The sequence below is a fragment of the Rhodnius prolixus genome, unplaced genomic scaffold, assembly GCF_049639745.1.
Source record: "Rhodnius prolixus isolate KJV_2025 unplaced genomic scaffold, Rpr scaffold_8, whole genome shotgun sequence".
NCBI lineage: Eukaryota > Metazoa > Arthropoda > Insecta > Hemiptera > Reduviidae > Rhodnius > Rhodnius prolixus.
In genome coordinates this window covers 39,043,415-39,066,839 of record NW_027411593.1, presented here as the reverse complement: position 1 = coordinate 39,066,839, position 23,425 = coordinate 39,043,415, and the positions used below count along the sequence as shown (strand labels likewise).

General features: G+C 30.6%; 2 protein-coding genes across 5 annotated transcripts; one reads left to right on the top strand and one right to left on the bottom strand.

The window, feature by feature from the left end:
• On the top strand, nucleotides 1-8,509 carry Sar1 (Secretion-associated Ras-related 1). Of its 2 annotated transcripts, none has more exons than XR_012456810.1 (7): nucleotides 1-140; nucleotides 689-736; nucleotides 1,265-1,384; nucleotides 4,958-5,023; nucleotides 5,684-5,919; nucleotides 6,015-7,201; nucleotides 7,261-8,509. XR_012456810.1 is itself a non-coding variant. In XM_074122852.1 (7 exons), exons 2-6 carry the CDS (start codon nucleotides 694-696, stop codon nucleotides 6,129-6,131), a joined length of 582 nt encoding a protein of 193 aa, XP_073978953.1. In that variant the 5' UTR covers nucleotides 1-140; nucleotides 689-693; the 3' UTR covers nucleotides 6,132-6,138; nucleotides 8,002-8,509. The 2 variants fall into 2 exon arrangements, 1 of the variants encoding a protein (XP_073978953.1); XM_074122852.1 differs by having other exon boundaries at nucleotides 6,015-6,138; nucleotides 8,002-8,509.
• Nucleotides 8,332-23,037, bottom strand: LOC141451450 (opsin, ultraviolet-sensitive-like). Of its 3 annotated transcripts, XM_074122844.1 has the most exons (5): nucleotides 22,902-23,037; nucleotides 21,807-21,985; nucleotides 19,774-19,948; nucleotides 12,402-12,532; nucleotides 8,332-11,604 (listed from the first exon to the last, which is right to left on the bottom strand). In XM_074122844.1, exons 3-5 carry the CDS (start codon nucleotides 19,935-19,937, stop codon nucleotides 10,790-10,792), a joined length of 1,110 nt encoding a protein of 369 aa, XP_073978945.1. In that variant the 5' UTR covers nucleotides 19,938-19,948; nucleotides 21,807-21,985; nucleotides 22,902-23,037; the 3' UTR covers nucleotides 8,332-10,789. The 3 variants fall into 3 exon arrangements, with proteins under 3 accessions (XP_073978945.1, XP_073978946.1, XP_073978944.1); XM_074122845.1 differs by lacking the exon at nucleotides 21,807-21,985 and having other exon boundaries at nucleotides 22,902-23,027; XM_074122843.1 differs by lacking the exons at nucleotides 21,807-21,985; nucleotides 22,902-23,037 and having other exon boundaries at nucleotides 19,774-20,374.
• Between the last annotated feature and the right edge of the window lie 388 nt (nucleotides 23,038-23,425).

Below are 23,425 nucleotides of genomic sequence, written 5' to 3'. Positions count from 1 at the left end.
CTTTGGTGGGATCTGACGTCATTGCTCCATCTGGAATCCCTTTAGTTTCTTCCTGTGCTGTGTGGAGGTTTACTGTGTGTGTTTTAGTTCCTTCCATTAGTTGTTTCAGTTTTCTATTTATTAATAACTTAATTCAAAATGTAAGTTTAAATGAATTTTGAACTTATGAGCAAACTTGATTTGAAATAAACCTAGCTGCCAAATTTATGCATATTATTCGGTTCTTAAATGACTGTTATAACCGTGCTGTCATGTTAGTGACATTTACATTTTGTAGTTTTTGACAATAGTTGAAAATTTTCCAACAGTTTTAGATTATCAAGTATAAATTTAAATTCAGATAAATTCAAGCAATTCCAACCCGATGGCCTCACATTTCTTACTACCATAGATATTTTTTTTATTTCTAACCTCTGCTTTAAGATTTTTGTTAAACTCGTTTTATTTTCATTCGCGAGAAAATCAAAGACATTTGAAGTTCTATAATTATTAATTATTTTCTTATTCTTCATATTTAATCCTCATAAATTTAAAAAATATTTATTATATTTTTATTTAATCATCCAACTTAGTTTGGAATTCTGAGTTGTTTTTGGTTACATGTACACGTCAGTTGTAAACTTAATATGTTTTCATAATTAATGAAATCCTTTATATAGAATTTAATAAAACATTTTATTGCTTTTAGAAAATATGTTCATCTGGGATTGGTTTACTGGCGTTTTAGGCTATTTAGGTAAGCAATTATTGATCAGTATGTATTTTAAACAAGCTTCAAAATTTCCTTGTGCTTTATTTAGATAAACGGTGATTAAATAAAAGAAAAGATTCATGTACGTGTTCTTTTGTAATTTATTATGTTGGTTTTTTACACGTAGAACATTTACATGAAACGCACGTTTTATTTGATAACTTAGATTGTCAATAAGCGTAAAAATAACTGAAATTACATTTTAATTTGAATATCTGCTGTAAAGCTTAAGTATTTTATAATGTTTTTAAAGACGGTATATGACATTTTTGTGTATTTAAGGATTGGGAAGTAAAGGCATTTTGATCTCCTTGGTTTAAAAAAAATAATTTACAAGCTAGATTCATTTCGATGCACGCATCGTGAGTCAACAGTTTCTGAATTCTATTTTTTATTGGTTACGCCTACTGTACCTGTTAATTTTAAAAGAATTTATCAACATTTTTATTATCTCTTTAATTGCTTTCTCGTTGCTTTTTTTTTGTAGATAATTAATAGTTATTTTCATTACAGGATTATGGAAAAAATCGGGAAAACTATTATTCCTTGGACTTGATAACGCTGGTAAAACCACTTTGCTTCATAGATTAAAGGATGATAGGTTGGCCCAGCATGTTCCAACCCTTCACCCAAGTAAGGATATTACTAATTTTACATTTTTTTGGGGGAAATTTTTATACTTTTTGTTTATAGAACTTTTGAGCATTACTTTCAGTTCTAATAATTACGTTTTAACTCAAAGTAGTAGCAACTGCCAATTGTTTCTATTCTAAGGTTTAGTTGATAACTCTACAACTCCCAGGAAATGGATTATTGCCAGCAACTTCCTAGGATTCTGAAATATCTATTGTACTATGAATAGAAAAAAAAGGTTGCTAATTTTTTTTGTACGATGTTTATGAGAAAAATTAATTTTTATTTTCATTTTAATTATTAATTCGAAGTTAAGGGCAAACTGATCATTTCTATTATACGATAAATACTCCAAATCGTTTTTGGCGAAAAAGTGTAAAATCAATGGCTGAATTTCGGTGATAATCTTAATGCCAATCTTAATCAATTTTTATTATTTTTTGAATGACAGTAATATTTAACCCCGCAATGAACATTGTTCTCAGCTTTAAGCCTTCTAATGTAACAAAAATAATCTGAACGAACCGTTCTACTATTTGATTATACAGTACTAACTTCAAACATAAATGATTTGTACTCACCATTTGCAAGAAATAAAAAAACAAATGTTTAGCTTTTTACCTACGTATAGTTCGGAATAACCTTTGCTTTGAATTAGTCTAATTACCGATTTCGATATTACGAAAATACTTAAAAAACAACGTAAAAAACTTCCTTACACCTATAATTTGGGTCTGTTGAATAGTTGAATCTAATTATGAGAAAAATTTGTTTTCTGAAATGGTCTGTTAGTCTTTTAGAAAAGTCATTATTGTCCTATATGTTTCTCCTGTCGAATGGCTCCAATAATTTCTTAAATGCAGAACAATTAGATCTAATGAAAAAAGCAGACTATCTTACTATAGTCCTTAAGGGAAATCACAATAATTTGACTTCCGATAGCGGCATATTTTTACTAACTTTGAGCTTAAACAATAATTTAATCTTAGTTAATATTTCACACTTCATACTTTTCTACTTTTTTTTTTAGAGGTAAGCGAGTTCCAAAATGAAGTTTCCTTGGGGAAAAAAAAGTTTCAGACCTACACATGTGCAGTTAGTAAACCAAATTCAAAGAAATTTAACGTAGCCGTTTTGAGAAAATCATAAATAAATGAAAAATATGTTCAGTTAATTGACTGTCGATCAATCGGTTTTTGGTCAACCTGATTCCTTAAACATAATATCAGATTTAAAGCATCTGCGATTCCAGATTTTTAGTTAGTCTTTGCTTTGAGAAGATACACATCCATAGTCCTGAAAACCAGAATTTTCGTTAAAAACTGTATATCGAAAATTCGAAGAAGTATGTAATACTTCTTCGTAAGAGAAAGTAGAGTTAAAAAATCGGAAATCGACTGTGTAAAAAAAAAATTGTTCTTAATATTGTTCCAACGATCCAGAACATTTGGCCAACATTCAACTGTCTCTTGAATTGTTTTTCTCTCGTCGCAAATAAGATATAGTACTAATTTGCATTCATGTCGCCCATTGTCTTTTTGGAATTTCCAAATTATAATTGACAGAGTTTTCTTATCAAAATCGACATCCAATTATTTGGGAAAATGTGAATCTTCCCCTTTAAAGCATTAAAACTATAACTAAAATCTTTTTGAATAAAAATAAAAAATGCATTAGCTTAATATAGGTTTTATACCAAAAATGGTTTCAAGTATAACTGGCACAGGTATTATTGTATTAAAGTTCTGTTAAACATAATTATAATTTTTTTTATGGTGTAAACTGAAATTTATAGTAGCAATATTTATTGTCATGGCAAGAAAAATAAGTTTTATTGAATTGGAATTTACAATTTATATTTCTTTAATAATTATTAATTTGTACAAAAAAATGTTGATAAAGAAATAACTTATTAATTTATTGAGAAAATGTTGATAAAGAAATATCAGTTCGCCCGTGATAGGTTTTTTTATCTCCTTTTTTTAAATTTCGAAATTACTTCACGTTAATTGGCTTAATAAAATGTATTTCTCATTTCTTTTTTTAAAATAAGCTTAGTATTTATAATATGTACTTGGACTAACTGCCAAGGTATTATTTTCTTCATTTAAGTTTTATTCTTAATAAGTGCTTAGTCATATTCTGGTTCTAGCCTTGAAACCATTCAAGTGATTTTTAAAAAAATAGCCCCATTTTACATTTTTTTTTAATCAGAAAAAGTATGATTTTATCTTTCTTAAACGTTATTATTCTTTGAATGTTCATATGCATAATATAATTGCGTTTAATAATTTGTTTTTGTAATAAAAGTAGCACATCAGGTGTAATTGTTTAAAAGATAATCATTCTTATAATAATAGTAATAAGACAAACAATAATTATTATGTATAAAATGTTTTCTTAAAATCTAAGCCGTGCTATCTTAATTTAATTTTAAAAAATAACATCTCTATGAGATTATATATATATTTCTGAACCAGAGATTGATTTATCTGTTAAGCTTAATGAATTTGACTTCAACTTTCTGTCACTAACTATATCTCACTCAGGAAGCAAATGTAGTGAATGGAAGTCGAATTTTGTTACACCAAACTGTAGATGGGTCAAAATCTGAAACCGGTCAGAAACATGAAAAATATGGGTACTAAAACGGATAAAATTAACGATATTATCGATGGATGCGGATCCAACCACATTTCTTATATTATTTGTTTGTTTATTCTTTTTGAAAACGCAATTTTTTTTTTATACTTTTTATTTAAATCTTATTTGGGACTAGAAGCACCTATTAAATTGTTGTGAATTGTTGACTTTTATTATGTGAGGCGATTATGTAAGGCTTGCATGATGTTTCTGTCCATAGTTATTATTTAAGTGTGTAAATTAGTGGGTTGGATTTTTTCAGAAATGAACAATTGAAATCTAAAATTACCATAAAAATTCCTCTTTCTCCAAGAGACGTGTTACTTATTATTATTATTATTATTATTATTATTATTATTATTATTATTATTTTGAGGTTCAGGTAAACATTAACGCGAAATCTATGCAAGTTAAAATTTCCTTTTTTTACTTAGCAATATATAGTATCAAAATAAGAAGAAATTGGAATAATTAAAAATGTAGCCCAAAAAGATACCACTAAATTAGCATGTAGAAAAAAAGTTTGCATTAATTATTGTAAAAGCTGAAAAAAGATTTTGTATATTTCGTTTACCGTTTGACCCACCTAAGTATCCATTATTTCATTCATAATTATCATTAAAAACATTGAATTCTAAGTTGGTAGAAAACGGGTTTACCAGAAATGCTATTTTACAGAAATAATTAGATCTTTCCCTTGAAAATGGGTGCACCTATTTTCTTTTTCTTTTAATAATAATAATTGCTCAATCACATCTTTTTTTTATATAATTCATGATAAGTTAAAAAAGTAATGTAGTATGAACCCGAGAAAGAAAATCTCAAAAAAATAAATAGTCTGATTTGGAGTTTCTATGTTCTTGCCAAAATGCAGACCGTAGAAAAAGTTGTGATAAGTGTTTAATTTAAAAGATTTAATTTGTGTTTCAGCGTCAGAAGAACTTTCTATTGGAAATATCAGATTCACAACATTTGACCTTGGAGGTCACGCTCAAGGTGAACTTATGTTTTTTACAGTTAATTTTTTATGTATTAAGTTATAGATTTTTGTTAAATGTTAAAATTGCGAATAAATGCATGTAACGCTAAGTTGATAATTATTATTCCCAAAACAAATGTAATGTTCAGTTATTGGATCTTCGTTTTGACAAAGTGAATTCATTCAATTTCTTTCTTTGTATTCATCAAGTAAACTTTGTTTTCTTTGATTCTGCTGGATTGAACTTTAGCTCAGTGATTTTTTCATTAAGATGAACAGTGAAAATGAGCTCGTCACTTAAGATATATGAAAGTCCGGAACAGGTTTTTTTAAGTTATTGTCTCTTAGCGGTGTGAAGTCATTCTGTAGTAGAACTCTAACTGTTTGGTACCTTTCTGGACCAAATTGTCTTCTTCTTTTCCAGTCCAGAGGCATTTTTAAAAATGAGTTCCTTAATTTCACAAATAATTTATTCAGATTATGTATTTGTGTTTTTGTAATGAGTATTTAAAAGTACTTGCAGAACAAAAATAAGTTTAAAAATGTAAAATCATATCTAAAGTGTGTGACAACCTCTTTTTGGGTTTATTTTAAAAAGAACTGTTATATGTGTAATTTATCTGTTTTTATTTAATCTGTTGATTTATTTCATTTTATTTTGTATGTTGTTCGAACAGCGCGTCGAGTATGGAAGGACTATTTTCCTGCAGTAGATGCTATAGTGTTCTTAGTGGACGCTTGCGACACATCACGGCTAGCGGAGAGTAAAGCTGAACTTGACGCACTCTTAACAGATGAATCGCTCATAAATTGTCCAGTTTTGGTTTTGGGCAATAAGATAGATTTACCAGGTGCCGCTTCGGAAGATGATCTTAGAAATTTTTTCAACTTATATGGACAAACTACAGGGAAGGTAAGTTTTTTTTTTTTAATCGAATGTTTACTTCTTTGAATTAATATTTAATCTCTTATCTATTTAACTCTAATTAATGATATAATTACGCCCAGACCAAAGTACCAAGGAGTGAGCTGTCAGGTCGTCCGTTAGAACTTTTTATGTGTTCTGTACTGAAAAGACAAGGATACGGTGAGGGCTTCCGTTGGCTGGCACAATATATCGACTGAGTGCTTGGTAATAAACAAAATATTTTTTAATTTTAGACTTTGAATTTATCATTTTTTTAGTTTATTTTATTATTTTATAAAGCTTCCTTTGAAAAAATTACAATTCAATAAATGAATTTCGTTTGAAAAAACACTGTTTTATTTAATTAAATCAATTGATATAAATGATGAAAATGAGTGAGATTTTTTTTATAATGAATATTACTAAATCTGTATAACTTTATTTTTCATTCGATCTTAGATTTAATGTTGTAAAAACAAAGTATGTATAAATTATTGGCATTTTGAAGAAAGAATAGTATAATCAAGAGCTTTGGGCAAGCCAAAGCTAATCTTGAAGTTTGATGATATAATGTTCCAAATGTTACATTTTTAATTTTATTGCAAGAACTATACAAAGATCTCATATTTCACTTTAAAATTTGTTGTGTTTATTCTATAAACAATTTATCTGCTTTGTATATCAGTTTGCATTCATCATGAGTTACTGTAGTTTTTTGTTACATTTTTATTAATAGAAAATTACAAACTGTGTGATTTCAATTGACGACTAAAGTTATTCATTTATTGATTATTGAGTACGAATAATTTTTATACTTTAAAAGTCTGGTGAGAATAACCACACAACTTTATCTTACTGTAAATATCAAAGTATTCTTAACTTTAAATGTTTACAAAAATGATGTTAGTTCGGTTCAATAAAAGTTCAATTACAATGTAACAACTTTTGAAAGACACTTTTCGTCCAAGAACTCGTGCATAAAATGTATTTTTAATTAAGAGGATGTTAAAAAAAGTTCTTCTTAATCTGCGAAGATGCTACAACGACCGCTAAAAAATATGACATTCACTTAACAGTTACCTTCTACAGAATATCTTCCAATTCGGGAATTTAGGAATACATAGGAGGTGACATTTAGAAAAAAGCAGGAGCACCAGTTGGTTAATTAGTTAGTTAAGCATTATTTTTGGAGGAAGAGTTACACATGAAACGCACTATCGCCATCACCTAAAAAGAAAGCATATCTCATATCGTTGATGCTTAAGTGCCAAGATTATTGTAACAAATAGTTTCAGCCGTTATTTGCTATTGAAAGTTGGTGTAGAAAATTCCTGCTTACAAATTTAGGGTTTGGAATATTCTGTTAAGCATTGTAGAATACTTATTCGAACATGGTCTTAGCAGACTACATTATCTGCACAAACAATAATTATCTAAATTGGTATTTACATTATATTTTAGGTTGACCAATCCCTTTACATAAAGTCAGAAACAAATATCTTCATATCTCCCAAATATCTGCGTATTTATTTTAAAGAACGGGGTAAATTGAAGGAATGTCGGCGGATATTTGTCGCACGGAAGACTCCAATCAAGTCCGTCTATTTTAATTTCCCCTACAGATGGGTACGGAGTCGGCATGGTCTAACGGTTGATATTTTATGTATGAGCTGTCTAGGTTTTGAAGTACAACTGACTTGAGTTATCATACTGACGGGCACGTAACTTTCCTATTCGACCCTCCACCAAACTTGTCCCGCGCTCTTCTTATCCACCTTTACCCCGTCTAAGGTTCTTGGAGGTGAAGTATAAGTTCACCGTGGGTTCACCACTCAATAAACTAGCACAAAAAAAAAAATATGCACTTCATTCCGAAAAGATTGGCGGTATCAATTGAGACCCAATATGGAGTAACATTGCTTTGAACATTAAAACCAACTACTCTTTTTGTGTAGCTTTCAAGTATGTAGACTATTTCTGAGTGTGGACTTTTGTTTCTGACTAAGTACCTATGATTATTGTTTATTAATTGTAATAGCAAGTTATTTACTATGATTATAATTTTTTGTTTTCTTCAAATGATTGTAGGTGCAGGAATTTATTGCTTCTCTATATAAAAGCATCTACCACCAGTTTCTCCACATTACAAAGTAGTGGGGGCTACCATGAGAAAAATAAGATTATAAATAATTTACAGTCATTATTATTTTTATTATCAAAATAATTATGGAAACAACTTTCATTCAAGCCCCCTAAAACCCAAGCCAAAAAACTGAGAATTTGTGAAAAACTTGCCTGTAATGTTTCTTACAAGCCACAAATATTTCATTCAATATATTTGTGTTAAAATGAGTATTTTAAAGTACTTACAGAGCAAAAATAAGTTTAAAATCATATTCATATACCAAAATATGTGAGCACTGTCTTTTGGTTTATTGTTTTTATTTATTTATTTTATTTTTTTCAAAGAAAACAGTACATTTTGTTAAAATTATTGTACTCATATTCAATGTAATTATTTAACTTATAATTGAAAATAGTTGTATGGGGGTTTTATGGCAACAGGAAAAAAAATACAATTGATTTGTAATAATGACTTAACTTTTATTTTATTTTATTTTTTACTGTTATAATTATTGTCACTATTTATTTACTGTTGAAAATGTGGATAGTAGATCCACAGTGCTGGATAATTCCGCTGATTTTATCTGTGGTAGCTCGCCTGTTCTTTGATATTCTTTTTTGTTTTTAAGATGAAAGAAACATGTGAGTAACGATTTATAAAATCAGCGATATTTATTTACTGTTGGATGGATGGAAACTGTTTTTTAATTAGTATAAATATGTGAAACTTTACTAAAACAAAAAATCAATTAATTAATTTTACATACTTTTTGGATGAAACGAAAACTGAAAATTTATTAACCAAAAAATATTGTAATACAAAATAAATTAGTCATTTTGTCATTTTCTATCTAGAATATAGGTTTGCATGAAGATGGATATCTAAAGAAGAACAAAACCATTAAAATAGATTTATAACAAAAGAAAATTTTACTCTAAATTTACTAGTCCTTATGGAATGAAATAATTTAACCTTCTTTTTTTTTATAGAACTGAAATAATTGAAACGCAAAAAATAATAATAATAATTTTCGATCATGTACTAAGAAAGACGTTATACTTTCTTTATTTTTATTATTTTTTTATTTTGTCTTTTATCCTCATACATGTAACTACACAATTATGGGACATCCAGTGTGTTTGGAAGAAGGATGTTAATAAGAGTTGTTTAGTAATTTTTTTAAAATAATAAACTAGAATAACTTCTTGTGATCTAGCCATGAAATAATAGAACTACAAATAAATTCTATAGCTATAGTTCTTTTAACAAGTATTATTTTTTTTCTTCAGTTTAACATCTTACATAATAAGAGGGAAACATTGTACTAAAAGCAAGGATAGAGGTTATGTACCTGATGAAGAAAGGTAAAAGCCTGAAATTTCCTCTGGGATCATGTTGACACCACAAAAGTGAAAACATCAAGGTACTTGGAGATACATCTATTCAGACCTTTCAGTTTCAGACACAGCCTGCACTGTTCAAAGGTATAAATCTAATCTCACTAACTCTACAAAGCAGCCAAATAAGAAAGTCTTACATTTCCACTAAACTATTTAAACATATTCCTAAAAGAAACCTTATTGGACAGCTTCCAAAAGAAGCTTATTGTCCTGAACTCGAATAGCCCTAATAGGTGAATCCTTCTTTTGTCAAGGAATGTGCATTCCCCAGTGCTCGTTTTCGTGTATTGTCTCCTTTGGTTTCCCACATTTCAGTAGTCTCATTTCGCAAATTAGCAATTGCAATGCAAGATATAGGTGACCATTTTCTCACTCCGCTATCATAGTCAGCACAGGGACCGCACCCTCTCACTGAAATTTAGTTAGCGGGCATCCTAAACTTGTAACCTATTTCCAAGCATTAGTCCTTGCTACCTCTTCGAGTCTCCAACCTATTCACAGAAATAATGGGAGAAATTTGGGCACGAAGAGAGTAGTTTACTCTCATCATTGCACGATATAACCATTATGCCAGAGGTTCTCACAGAAAATTAGTGCATAATTGATTAATCAGGTAACAACTAATTTAATTGGTTCTGATAACGTGCAGTCAGACCTATAGCTCCTATTTTAATCTATTTTTGGTAAATTAATATTTTAAAGGTTTTTTCCTTCTGTACTGAGTTTCTGGTGTTCCATATATTTCACTTCCACGACAAGGATTGTCCAAATTAAATTAGCTAGATCATTACTTTGTCTTCTTTAAATTATTAAAATAATATACAACAATGCGAACTTTCTCCGTGTCTTTTGATTCTTAAGCCAATCCGTAATTATATTAAAATTAGTTTTCTATTAAAAGGCTACTGTTATCTAAATTGTAATCTTGGAATCCAACTAGATTGAATTGCAACTGGGACTGAAGCGCTCCTACAATAAAAACTTTTTCAATTCGAAAAATCAAAGTATTTTTTTATTCTATTTAGACATGCAGATTTTATTAAGAAATCAGTTAACTAGTGATTGCATTTACTTTACCATAAACATATTTGAACTGCCTAGGAGGTAAGAAGATCGCGAAAACTGGGGAGGGGCACACTTGGAAATTCACATCTCTGATGGTGCCAATTTTTCACTCAAAATTTTAACGACCCATTTTAACTTTTTGAATTATATGTACATCAGGACCGCAGATTAAAGTAAATGGTTGGCAGCTCGCCTCAACTGTCGCTGTTTATTTACAAGATTTTTTAATGCCTGGCTTCGGGACCTGCCCACCCGCACCTCAGATCCCACTTAAGTACACATTTTGTTACATGAAATGTGTACTATGTTCGGATGGCTCGCTGGCCACAGTTGAAGTTCTTCTTAACCGAGATTGACTAACATTGCATAAACTCTGTTCCTTCAGTTTAAACGAGCACGAAGTGTTTCTCCAAGATCGTGAAAAATGAGTTTTCTCCAAATTGTAACGTTTTTTACAACATAATTTTAAAAGTTGTTGTCGAAGACGAGGGTGATTTAAGCCGTAGATAAATGGGTTTACGCATGCAGCTGTTTTACAGAACAATGCTGGTATCATGGAAGCCAGTTGTGTAATATGATTTTTATAGCCAAATATACCTAGCAGTGCAACAGCGGCATATGGTGTCCACGATAGAAACCACAAGAAAGTGGCTAATGCCAATATTGCGGACAATTTAGCTTCTCGTTTTCGTTGCTCTCTTTCCTGACCTTTTCTGATTAGACTAACCCGTAAAACTTCTCTACAGATACCTACATAACTGGTTATAATTACCAACAGTGGTAAACACCAAGCTGCAACGAAGTAAATGAAAATAAAACAGCGGTTCTGGATATCAGTACTTAAATAATCAAATGAACAACTAGTCAAAAACCCTTCTGGAACATAAGTTTTGACTCCAATGTGAGATAATGGTATTGAAGCGAAAGTGATGGAATAAACCCAAATAAATGTGATCCAAACAATAGTTCTCTTCTTTGCACGCCCTTGATTGAAGTTTAGCGGATGCGCTATTCCAAGATATCTGTCCATTGCTATTGCTGCCAGAGTCAGTATGGATGCCGTGCCACTCAAACCTCCAATAAATCCATAAAAGTGGCAACCTGTACAGAATTTAAGAGTTATAAGTAATTTCATCAATTTAAATACAATATTTACTTACATTGTTTTAAACATTTCAATTATATGCCCACGATTTTTTTTTTTAATTTACGTGATGGTTGTTTTATACATATGTTAAAAGTTCGCAGACGAACAAATTTTGACTCGTATTTTATGGAAATGCATCTATTAGCCGGAAGTACTGCTGGCAATGATTGACACGTGCAGCTTCGGTAGAATATAAAGAGTGAGCAGAGCTTTTTTGGATAAAAATTTCAAAATCTAGGCTCCTATTGATTTTCGAATCATTCATCAGATTTACAGAATATTCCGCCATAAAATATGTTGCTCATCATGTCTTTTCTTGCATAAAAATAAATGGCTAGTTCCAAAGCTGTTTTGCTTTCGAACTTATTTGTGAGGCGGTATGTTTTTTGGTGTTTACGGTAAGTCTAACTTAAAGAAGAAAAAAAAAACTCATCTTTTACATGTTTCTTCTACCTTTTAAGTATTTTGCAACCGTCTTAACATACTGATGAAAGAGAAGTGATTAGTGCTCTTGAATTTGCTCGCGGAGATACCGGAGATCGAATCTAGTTGTCGGCCCTTAGATTTTCCATTTCTAGGAGCTTCTTGCAGCTCACCGTTTGGTGTTGGACAGTTGTCTGTAGCGAAAGAATTTTGTTTGGGAGGTTGACATTGAAATGAAAAAGGCTCCGGGCGCCAATGACCTCTTTTATTTTAAATTTTTTAAGCGGTGATGAATATTGAAATAAATGTTGGGTAGAATTTTACTTACCCATTTCTCCTAACACTGGCCCAAAATAAAAACTGTTGTATATGAACACCGGCATTTTAGCCACCATTAAAAAATCACTCACAGCTAGATTTAGTATTAAAATATTTGAAGAAGTTCTCAATGTTCTGAAACTAAAAATAAAAATGTCAAAATTTTAGGATAAATTATGGTTGGAAATTATTTGTATTGTAAAGAAGCAAATATAAAAATAGAATTCATTTGGCCGGTGTGGTGGCAATAAAACGTATACTATTATTAAAAAACAAAAAAGAAAAAGATATTATTAACTGCAGATGATCTTTTAGAATTACTTAATATTAAAGGATAAGGTGAACTAAGTACTAGGCAAACAAAAAAAGCACTTCCTACAGTGCCATCATTATTACCCTTATTTTATCCATCATTATACCAAAGCATTTTTTCCTTCTTCTTTTTAAAAACTTTTTATTAAATTGCAAAATATAGCTAATATTGGGAAATATTGCCATTATTAAACTTATTTTTTAAGTATTATTCCCAGCGTACTTTAATCCGGAGGAAAACAAAAGCCGAAGTTCTTTCCTTTATACTGATCCACCCCAGCTCTTGGAAGAAGATTAAAAAGAGTAGCAGTGTTTGAAACGTAATTTTAAACCCTGTAAGATGTTTTCCTCTTTGAGCATTTTTTATCTGTTACTATGTTAAATCAAGCGAGCGTGATAAAATTTCTGTTTTAATCGGAAATCTCCTTTTAAGATCTCCTAAGTCAAAAAAAGAAAGTATTTTTAACGAATTGGCCTGTCTGTATGTGGGTGGAGTGTGTGTAAAACATATCTCAGAAATTGCAGGTGGTTCAAAATTGATGTACAGTTCAGCTGCCATCATCTGATCTGACAAAAAGCATTTGGACAGTAACAGCCTATCGAAGGTGACACCATTACATAATCAATTTTATAGTTTGTTGCGACTTTCCCAAAAATGGCTCAAACTGTTTTCTTTAAATTTTTTCTGCTTGCCCAAATGTAGTTCTACAACTTCTGTTTGCAACATATTTCTGTGATAATTCGAATGTTATTTCCAGGCGAGGGTTAATGATTGGAGTTGCTTTGAAAGTTCTATTTTGGTGTGATTTGTAGACTAATCACCACTAAATGTAAATAAGGATTTAATATGTTACCAAAATTTCAAATTTGATGAAACTTAGACGGAAAATGTCGTTTCACTAAATATATGTATTTTTTTTTTTTTTTTTTTGGAACTAGTACCTTTAAAGTGACATTAAAGGTAACTTTGAAGCGAAATACTTTTTAGTGTCAATTGTAACTTTCAAGTAAATTTATTACATAAATGGCGGTCAGAGAAAGTTGTTGATTTTTCAACATGTTTAAATTAGTAATTTTTGGCCAAACAAGTTAACCGAAACATTTTTTGAATTTTTGTTACAAAGGGAATATATAAGGCAATTCATATGCAATACAGATATCTGAACGTTGCAAGCCATTTTCTTAGGGAAACTGAACTTAAGGTACTTTTTCTACGTCTATGCTCAACATTGTTAACACTTTTTCTAGTCACAATTTAAGGCGACACTGCAGAAAACGAGTGATCAAGTGAACGGTTTCTCCATTTCTTATAAATGATGTGCTCGCGTGACATATTCAACAGGCAATTTTTACAGAAACATGCCATTTATGGGAATGATTTTTCTCATTCAAAATCTTATTTTGTCAGATATTGTCAAGTTTTGTTTGAAAGAACATAAAAAATTTAATTTTTGAAACAATAATTAATAACAGAATGCAGAAAACCGTGCGTGAGATTTAACTATGTGCTGTGAATCATTAATTTCTACACCTGAGGCTGCGTCTAGAGTTTCTTACAGCTGCATTACGCAAATATGCAGATCATTGCGCTCAGTTCAAGTCGTTACACACCGTCAACCGTATTACCTGGCTACCATTAATGTTACATTTAACACTTAAGTGCAGAGAGTTAGAAAGATTGTTGATTTGTCCTTCTGTATGCTAACTTCAGCTCACTGTTCACTATTTAGAAGATGAACATTTGACATTTGTTCTAAGGCTTCTTCAAATCACATTCTTTATTATTGGCAAGACCAAGTTATTTGGCTTGTACGAGCACAATGTTTAAAGTAAGTTTCTCTGAATAATTTCTGAAGTCATTTCTATAAGCACATCTCTAACTCGAGGAACTACTACTTATTCTTGCGAAGTAAGGTGAATGCATTTCACAACAGCTGGATGATCTCGTCCTCCCCAATTCTAAGAACCTAATTACTATTCAACCTTTTTTTGTAATATCGAGGCTCACCGTATCCAGTAACTGAAACCCAGCATCGCATACACATTTTGATACGAAATCCCTGTTGATTTACTAATCACCATTTAAAGTACAAAAATTAGGTTAAAGCATCTTCCTCTGATGAAATGAAAGATCATCACGATATAATAATCAGCAAATAGTAAAATATAGTGGATCGTGAAAACTGTCACATTAGTGCTTTCACAATTCAGTAACCTTTTCGTCCTTAAAAAGACTATAGTAGCATCATTTCTCAAAATTGTTTTTACCATTAAGGGATTCGTTCAAACAGTAGCGACAGATATTGATTAATCTTTATTGACAATTTTTTTTTCTTATTACGACGAAAAAGTAGAGGAATTAACAATAAATCATTTGTTATAGCTGAAACAAATGATGTTCCCTAATTTATTTAAGATACATCATTTTTTTATGCTTGAAATTGTTTAAGACAGATTGAAAGTAGAGGACATCCGGAATACCCTACATTTAAAACACTTTTCAAACGAAAGGACCAGTAATTATTTAAATAACTGTTAATTTGATTCAAATTTGAGGAAAACCAGTTACTTAAGTGAGTAAGAAATAATCGACCGCAAGGAAAATATTACGAAACTAGATAAACTGAAACCATTTATTGAGGCGTACTTTGATCATATAATGGTGCCGTAAAGCCAGATTTAGAACAGAATAGAACTAATGTTAAACGAAGATTTCGTTAAAATCCAAAGAGCATTCACTGTGGTTTACAGCTCAGTGGTATTTTTTTAAATAATATTTAAGGTCAGATGACCCTAAAACACTTGCTTTTTGGGATTTTTTTTTTTTTTTGGCCTCTCGTGCCCAGCGGATCAGCCAGATGCATATATTAAATTCACCAATCATCAATGTTCCCATCAAATCTCATTCTTCTCACAACATATATATATATATATATATATATATATCATTATATTTTATGTAATTGTAAATTTGGGTATATATGTTTCCATCGTCCTGAGATAATATATTGTGCAAATTGGAGGGTTGGGGACCTCCCGACCTAAGGACTGCCTCCCACAATCGGTCTCTCCCCTTACCATGTTTACTGCAGTCTAGTATTAAGTAATTGCTGTCAGCCATGGTATCTGCTGAGCATGAACAGTTTGGGTTGATCTCTATGCCAATTCTATCTAGATGATGTGGTGAATAATTATGGTTAAATCTTAACCTCTATGTGATGGTGTAGAATTGCCTGCTGTACTTGTTGAACCAAGGTGCTTTGGGTATGCTTGGTTGTGTATGGCTGCATAAAATTGCCCCTTGGATCGTTTAGACAGTTAGTATTCCCTTTGCCATTCACAGTAACTCATCATTTTTGCGTAATTCTTTATATCTGAGTTTTGCAAGGAGTTGGGTACATATTGCAATGAAATAGCTTCTTTTGCCAATTTATCCACTATTTCATTTCCTTCTAGTCTCATATGATCTTTAATCCAGATTAGATGTACCGATCTATTTTTATTTAAAATATTATTCTGTAGGTGAACTGGTCTCCAAGATGAGTGGCGAAGCTTTACTTCCCGGACTTTTTAATTAAAACTGTCCGGTAGGACAGTTGTATAAGGGTTGACCATCAAAAACTGCACGAAAAAGTGTAACGTTGAAAAACACCGAACTTTGACAATTTTTTTCTATTTTTCTATAAAAGATAAAATTCCCAAATTTTCTTTATAATATAGGGCAAATCCTCCTTTATAACTGTAGATTTTTTGCAACCACCCAGATCCAATAGGTTTCGAGAAAAAAGTTGCCGAAAATGAGCAAAAACGGCTTTTTCAAAAAATGTTCTTGTTCTTGTTCTTGTTGTTGTTGTTGTTGTTGTTCTTGTTACCTTTTTTGTAAACAACGTAGCGCCTAAACGCGTGAACCGATTTTCATGAATGAGGTGTCATTCGATTCGGAATTTTATGTAGATGTGCCTTTTGGGGGTCTCGGCCCTGTACATCGAATGGGAGAGGAGTTAGCCCCCTTTATGTAAGGCCCCCTCCAAAATTATTATTACTAATTACTCTGTAAATCTTGGCCCGATTTTGATAAAATTTGGTAGGATGATAGGGTTAGGGCTCCCCTACCTAACAATAAAGCGACGATCTGCTCTTACACTTGTTAAGGGGAAGTATAGCAATCGTTTCAAATTATCGACACGTGAACCGATTTTCATGAATGAAGTGTCATTCGAATCGAAATTTTGTACAGATTTGTACTTTAAAAGTCTCGACGCTATGCCTCATAAGGAGGGGAGTTCGCCCCACCCAAATAAGGCTCTTTCTAAAACTATTATTACCAATATTTCTACAAAGCTTAGTCCGATTTTGATAAAATTTAGCTCAAATAAAGTGATTAAAGCTCCTCTACGTGGCTGTGAAGTGCCATCATGCTCTTACACCTACTAAGAGGAAGTACTGCAATCGTTAAAATTATCAATGAGTGAACCGATTTACATCAATGAATTGTCGTTCGATTCAAAATCTTTGCCTTTTAGGGAGAAGTACTGTAATCGCAGTTTATTTTTCTTGCTCCTCTTAAAAGGAAGTACTGAAATCGCAGTTTAATTTTGCTATTTACGTACAAATACCTTCCTATTTTATTCAAAACGCTTTCTCAAAAAAATGGTTATTGAGGATGGTTTGGGGACCGCAACTATAATCATTCTTTAAAAAGATCTCTCCAGTGGTAGTTACGGTTCCGATTTAACACCTTATCAGGTTATAATGATAGAATAGCTTATTCCAAATTTTAAAAAATCTGTAAAGCAGACGTAACTTTGCAAATAGATAAAAAGGAAAATCTATCCAAAAGTTACAAAAATCTCCTTAACAAAAACTTACAGTTTTAAAAGTTAAGTATAAGGGTTGATTAAACGCCAAAAGGTACACAAATCAGCAGTTCCCAACATTTCATTAATACTTCATTGATATAATTTAAGTAATTTTACTGCATTAACTTTTCCTTCACATTTTTTAGAATTTATTAGATGTCACAGACCCTTATGCTGGCCAGTTCATTCATAATATTTTTTTATTATAATTATGATAAAATGAGTGATGAATTATTCTGAGTAGTCACATATACATGCATGTTAAAGTAGAAAAAAACAAAGTTAGAGTCGGCCACTTTTTAAATTTCAATCACGGAGGATTCAAAACAATATTTCAGTCTTAAATTCGTCTTACCGAAATATTCGTGAGCACAAATAACATACATTTAATAACAAGTAGATTATTCAACAATATTTACTCATTTCTCAATTGTAATTTAATTTAGTCCCCCTAATTTTACTTATGGTAAAATACAGGAATAATTAGCTGTCCTAAAAATATGCATATCTTTATTTTCTTTATTTTATATTACATATATATAACATTGTGGGAAGAACACCTAGATTGAGAATGTAATTGAAGAAAACTATATTATTTGCGATAAAGCCAGATTATTTATTACTTATTATTACAAACGTTTGGCTACAACATAAAATAACAATTACTTTAATCGAAGAATGAACTTAAACCAATAACGTTTCTAACGTTTTCTTTTTCACCTGTGATTAATAGTTTGATTATTATAGATAAATAGATATTACAGTCAATCTAAGTTAAATGGTGTGCTACTTGAGTAAATATTTTGTAGACGAAAATGGCCAGCATAAGGGTCTGTGACATCTAATAAATTCTAAAAAATGTGAAGGAAAAGTTAATGCAGTAAAATTACTTAAATTATATCAATGAAGTATTAATGAAATGTTGGGAACTGCTGATTTGTGTACCTTTTGGCGTTTAATCAACCCTTATACTTAACTTTTAAAACTGTAAGTTTTTGTTAAGGAGTTTTTGTAGGACGCTTTTACTGTCTGATAATCAAAACGAGAGGTTGGTCTATTGTTTGAACATAGTGTACACTAGAGTAAATGGCAAATAATTCAGCAGTGAAGATGGATGCGTACTTATTTAGTTTCAACTGCAATGTCGTTTTTATTTGTGCATCATATACTGCACATCCGACTCCCTCCTGACTCTTAGCGCCGTCTGTAAAGATTTGATTTGCATTGGGGAAGATGTGCTGTAATCTATCTATAAGCAATGTATTGTTGGCAGAATTCGGTAGGCATTCCTTGTAATGAAAGAAATCTATATGGATATTTTTTAGATTGTCCATCTGGCAGTGGATATCGAAACTAAAAATCGGAAGTAAATTATAATGTTTTATTTGTAATGAAAACTTCGATAGTTTGCTGAATTGTTCCAATAGGATTGGGACCTTCTTTTTGTGCCAAAATTTTTCCGTTAGCACTCTAGTAATAATTCTGCTGATCTTTTGCATACAATGTTGCCTTGTGATATGCAATCTTTCAATAATGAATCGTGAAGCCAATAACTTCCTTCTAATTGACAAGGGTTGTTCCCTAGCTTCTAACAGGAGTGCATTAGTTGGAGTAGAACCAAGAGCACCCAGGCAAGTCCTCAAGGCTTTATACTGTATTTTATCTATTTGCTTTTCAGGTACACGTATTGTTAATATTTTCAATAATACATAAATGCGTAACACTTACATAAACACAAATAAAATGCCACTTCAATGGAAAGTAGGGTAGTGTAATCTTCACAATATTTAGGCATTTAAATATAGGACACAGTCACCGATAAAAAGTAAATAAATTTGCTTGATAGAATCTCAGATTAAGAAATCAGTCAAGCAGAAGTACAGTTACAAAACAGATTTTTGATTATTTGAATCATTTTCTGGAAAAATAATTTTTTAATGAGTTTATGTTCTTGTGTACAAGATAGAAAAGAAGTCGGTGGGTGATTCTTAAAAAAAAAAAAAATAGACCCAATCAGGTATGTTGTAACTATTATCAACATTTATACCTTATATTTAATAGTGTATATCAGGTATACGATATTTATAATTTAGTAATTCTGTACGAACAGAAAGTTATGAGAACCTTAGTTTTGATGAAACATGAACTTGCGGAGAGATTCAAAATAAAAAATTTTAATTTTTGTAATGAAATTATTATAAAACCACTCACCTTAAAATCATGAATATAACCAGTAAATTGCCTGAAACACCAACCAACATGACCAGAAAGTAGACAGCTGCAAAAATATAGTGTATTTGTTTATTTGGAGGTGGATATTCAAACCAATGTGTGTTCACTAATTTCAAATATTCTTCAGTAAAAAACCTGTGCATCTTCCATTGTTCTATTGGATATAAATGGAAATATTTTGGATATATTGTTGTTGAAATATTCGCACTACATAATAATGAAGCATTGGAGCATTTATGGAATTCTACATAATAATCGGAGGAATTCCTTTCAGATAAGTTAGAAATAGGTAAGCTCCATTTCAATGTTTGATTTCTTTGTGGAAATTTCATCATAGTCCAATTTTCTAAAGTTTCAAATATAATAGGATGTAGCTGAGGTGTTAGTTCATTAAAATTTAAATTGGTCATATTTATTTTGTATATTGTAATTTACACCTTGTCAGTTCTCTTAATTTCTAATTTTGGCTATCTAATAAATATTTATAAGCTTTTATTTGTAGCAAATCTGCTACACTTCCTTTGATATATTCATTTTTTTTCTGTGGAAGTCCGTCAGCAATAATTCAGAGCGTCCTAAATCGTATTGTGCACACCCTGCGCTAGTCAGTGAGTAACTAAAAAGCTTTTACCGTTGCCACACACAATTCACCCACTTCCAGTTTTTCTTGCCCAATTGCAAGATCCCATATTATACCAAAATAGCAACAAAAAAAACGACCATTCTTCAAATTTCTGTATTATTATAGTCTAATTTTGAAAAGTAAAAAACAGTGTTGAGATGTAAGAGAAATATTTTCTTATATTTACTATCCTTGTAAATTACAACCTGTAAATTGAATGTGGGTTAGAAGGCCATTGTAGCTAATTTTTTTTGTCATAACCAGAGTCTTTCACTAATTATAATCCTTAATTATTTAATTAAAATTTTGACTGTGTAAGTAGAGTAGAAAGGAATAAGCCTCATGAAACAAAAAATATCATAATTAGAATCTTAGAATGTAAAAAAATCTAAAATATTTACATTTACATTCGAAAGGGAAACAAATAATGCTTTAAGAGTTTTGATTATCTTTTTATTTCTTTGTCTAGGTGCGTATTATTTAGAGAAACCGTTAAAATATTGTTAAATAAAGCAAATTGCTCTATCGAGACAGTGTTAAATATTTTATGTAAATGTAAAGTTCAATCTTGGTCATCCATTATGTATTTATTCCAGTCTAAACTACATAGTGGTTTGTTATATTCTACTACTGCATAGACTCCCTATTTTGCTGATTTAGAAAAGATTCAGTTAAATTGTTATTACTATTTATTTATATTACCACAGAACCATTGGAGTACATAAAATGGTAAGAGGTTCAGTCAATTAGAATTAAAATTTGTTAAAAAATAACTTCTTTTTTTTTTTGGATTCGCAAAGTTTTAAACAGAAACAATCGAAACTTTGCAAATTAATACTTTGTAAAGTTAGAGTCAGAGAAACTGATAAATTTATAAAATATAATTGGTAATTATAATATATAAGAAGTATCTTTCCTGAAAAAATTCTAAAATTAATCGTTTAGAAAATATAGAACTCTTAAACAAGAGTATATTGATCTAATCCTACTAAAGTAATGACGTCCTGGCGGGTGTCCCAGGCAACACTTACAATGACATCCAAAATACTCTCGAAACACTTAGAACCGGCAGAGATAGTTGATATGTGCAACTTAATTGAGCTTAGTTGGGCGAACCTACTGGCAAAATCAAGCTCACCACAAGTGCTCACCAGTTGCGGATTTCTAACAAACATCACCTGGGATCGTTTGCAGCACCATCTTCTAACTATTGCTATGGTCAACCTACTCCTCTAATATTAAACTATGATTTTGGAATGTTTTGTCACTATAAACTTAGAGGACTGCATATGCTTCAAGATCAATACGTAGAGTTTTGACAGATATAGAGTGGATCCAGCTGCATCGAGGAGATGGGAAGAAAAGTGCATACTGAAAAAGATAGGCTCACCATTTATCTACTGCAGCTGTGATCTGCACACCTTTGGCACTGGATTTACAGTATATGGTAAGAAGTTAGGCCCGTCAAATGGTAATGGATTTTAGAACAATAAGCACAACTGTATGCGTCCTCCATAATCGGCTATCTCACTTTGCATCATATACACTCCATCGTAATCCTCAGAAGAACTAAATTTAACATTAATTCCAATGCAGATGCAGATTTATAACTTAAGTAAAGTTCTCTAACTATTTATATTTTTGGTTTCTAAATTATTTAAATTTTATTTTATTTTTTCTTTTAATAAATTTATGGGAATTTGTTTTTGTTCAGTTTCTAAATTTACAAGTTTTTGTAAATGAACTCTAAATATATGGTAAATTATCATTATGCATGTAATAAATAAATAAATAGATAAATAAAATACATATTATGTAATGATATTAAATTCATAATACATTACAAGAGTGATGTAAGTGAAGCCTCATCCTATTAATGATGCCGCTAATAAAGCAATTTTTGATATGATTATGCAATCTAGGAAACATACTCTATACCGTTTCATTTAACTGCAATTGACGTTTTATTATTAGAAGATTCATCGATTTTAGGATAAATGACTCTGTATATCCAGTATACAATATTTTAACTCAATCCAGATAATTGTTTAAGTATTGATCATAAAATGAGACATTGTTTTCTTTCTTTTAGGCGAAAAAATTTTTCTCTTTGTTCTTTATTTCACCTTATTGCTTTATTCTTCTAACATAACGGCAACAAAATCTGATTAACGGTCACTATTAAATAATAAAAAAAATTCTGGAAAAGATGAAATCATGAAGTAGTTCCTACCGTCACCCTTGGGGAAATGACACTTTGTCAGGAATTTTGGTTTATTATATTTATTATTTACTATTAAAGAGCACCGTTACAGACATTTTTGAAAAAAATGTGAGAAATCTTATCTGTGAAAGAATTTTCTCTTAAAGTAGAAGTCACTTCTTTGATAGTACTCAAACGTAATGTAACGTAACGTAATGTTTTTTAGTTTCATTAAAAAGTTTTCAAAATAATAGAGTTACAAAAAAAACGTTTATTTAATACCTTTTTTTCAGGTAAAAATCATTTTAAAAAACTGTGAGCCAATTCCATAAACCTCTCTTTTACGGATTTTCTAATACTACCTTTATTTTTATTTTTATACATCTATACTTTTGCTTTTTATTAATTTTATTACTAGAGTTATAAAAATCATGTGGCTTAAATAAATTAAATTTCATTTAATAAACTATTTCCCTTTTGAAAAATTATTTATTTATTAATTTACTTAGTAACGTAATCAAAAAACCAATTTTAATAAATTCCATTTATTTTGAAAACTTTTTAATGAAAATATTTTAAAGAAATTCATTAAAAAGAAATGTCTGGCAGAAAAAAGCAAAATTCGAGTCATCCTAATGTGGACAATAAAATGTTTGATCAAATGTATACAGCCATAGCCAAAGCTCGTAATCGTGATATAAAGATGAGAGAAAATTTACAGCTGCTGGATCGTCGTATAAATGAACAATCACACCAAGTAGATGCGCTCATTGATTCGGTAAATACTTCTATCCAGGCACTTAAGA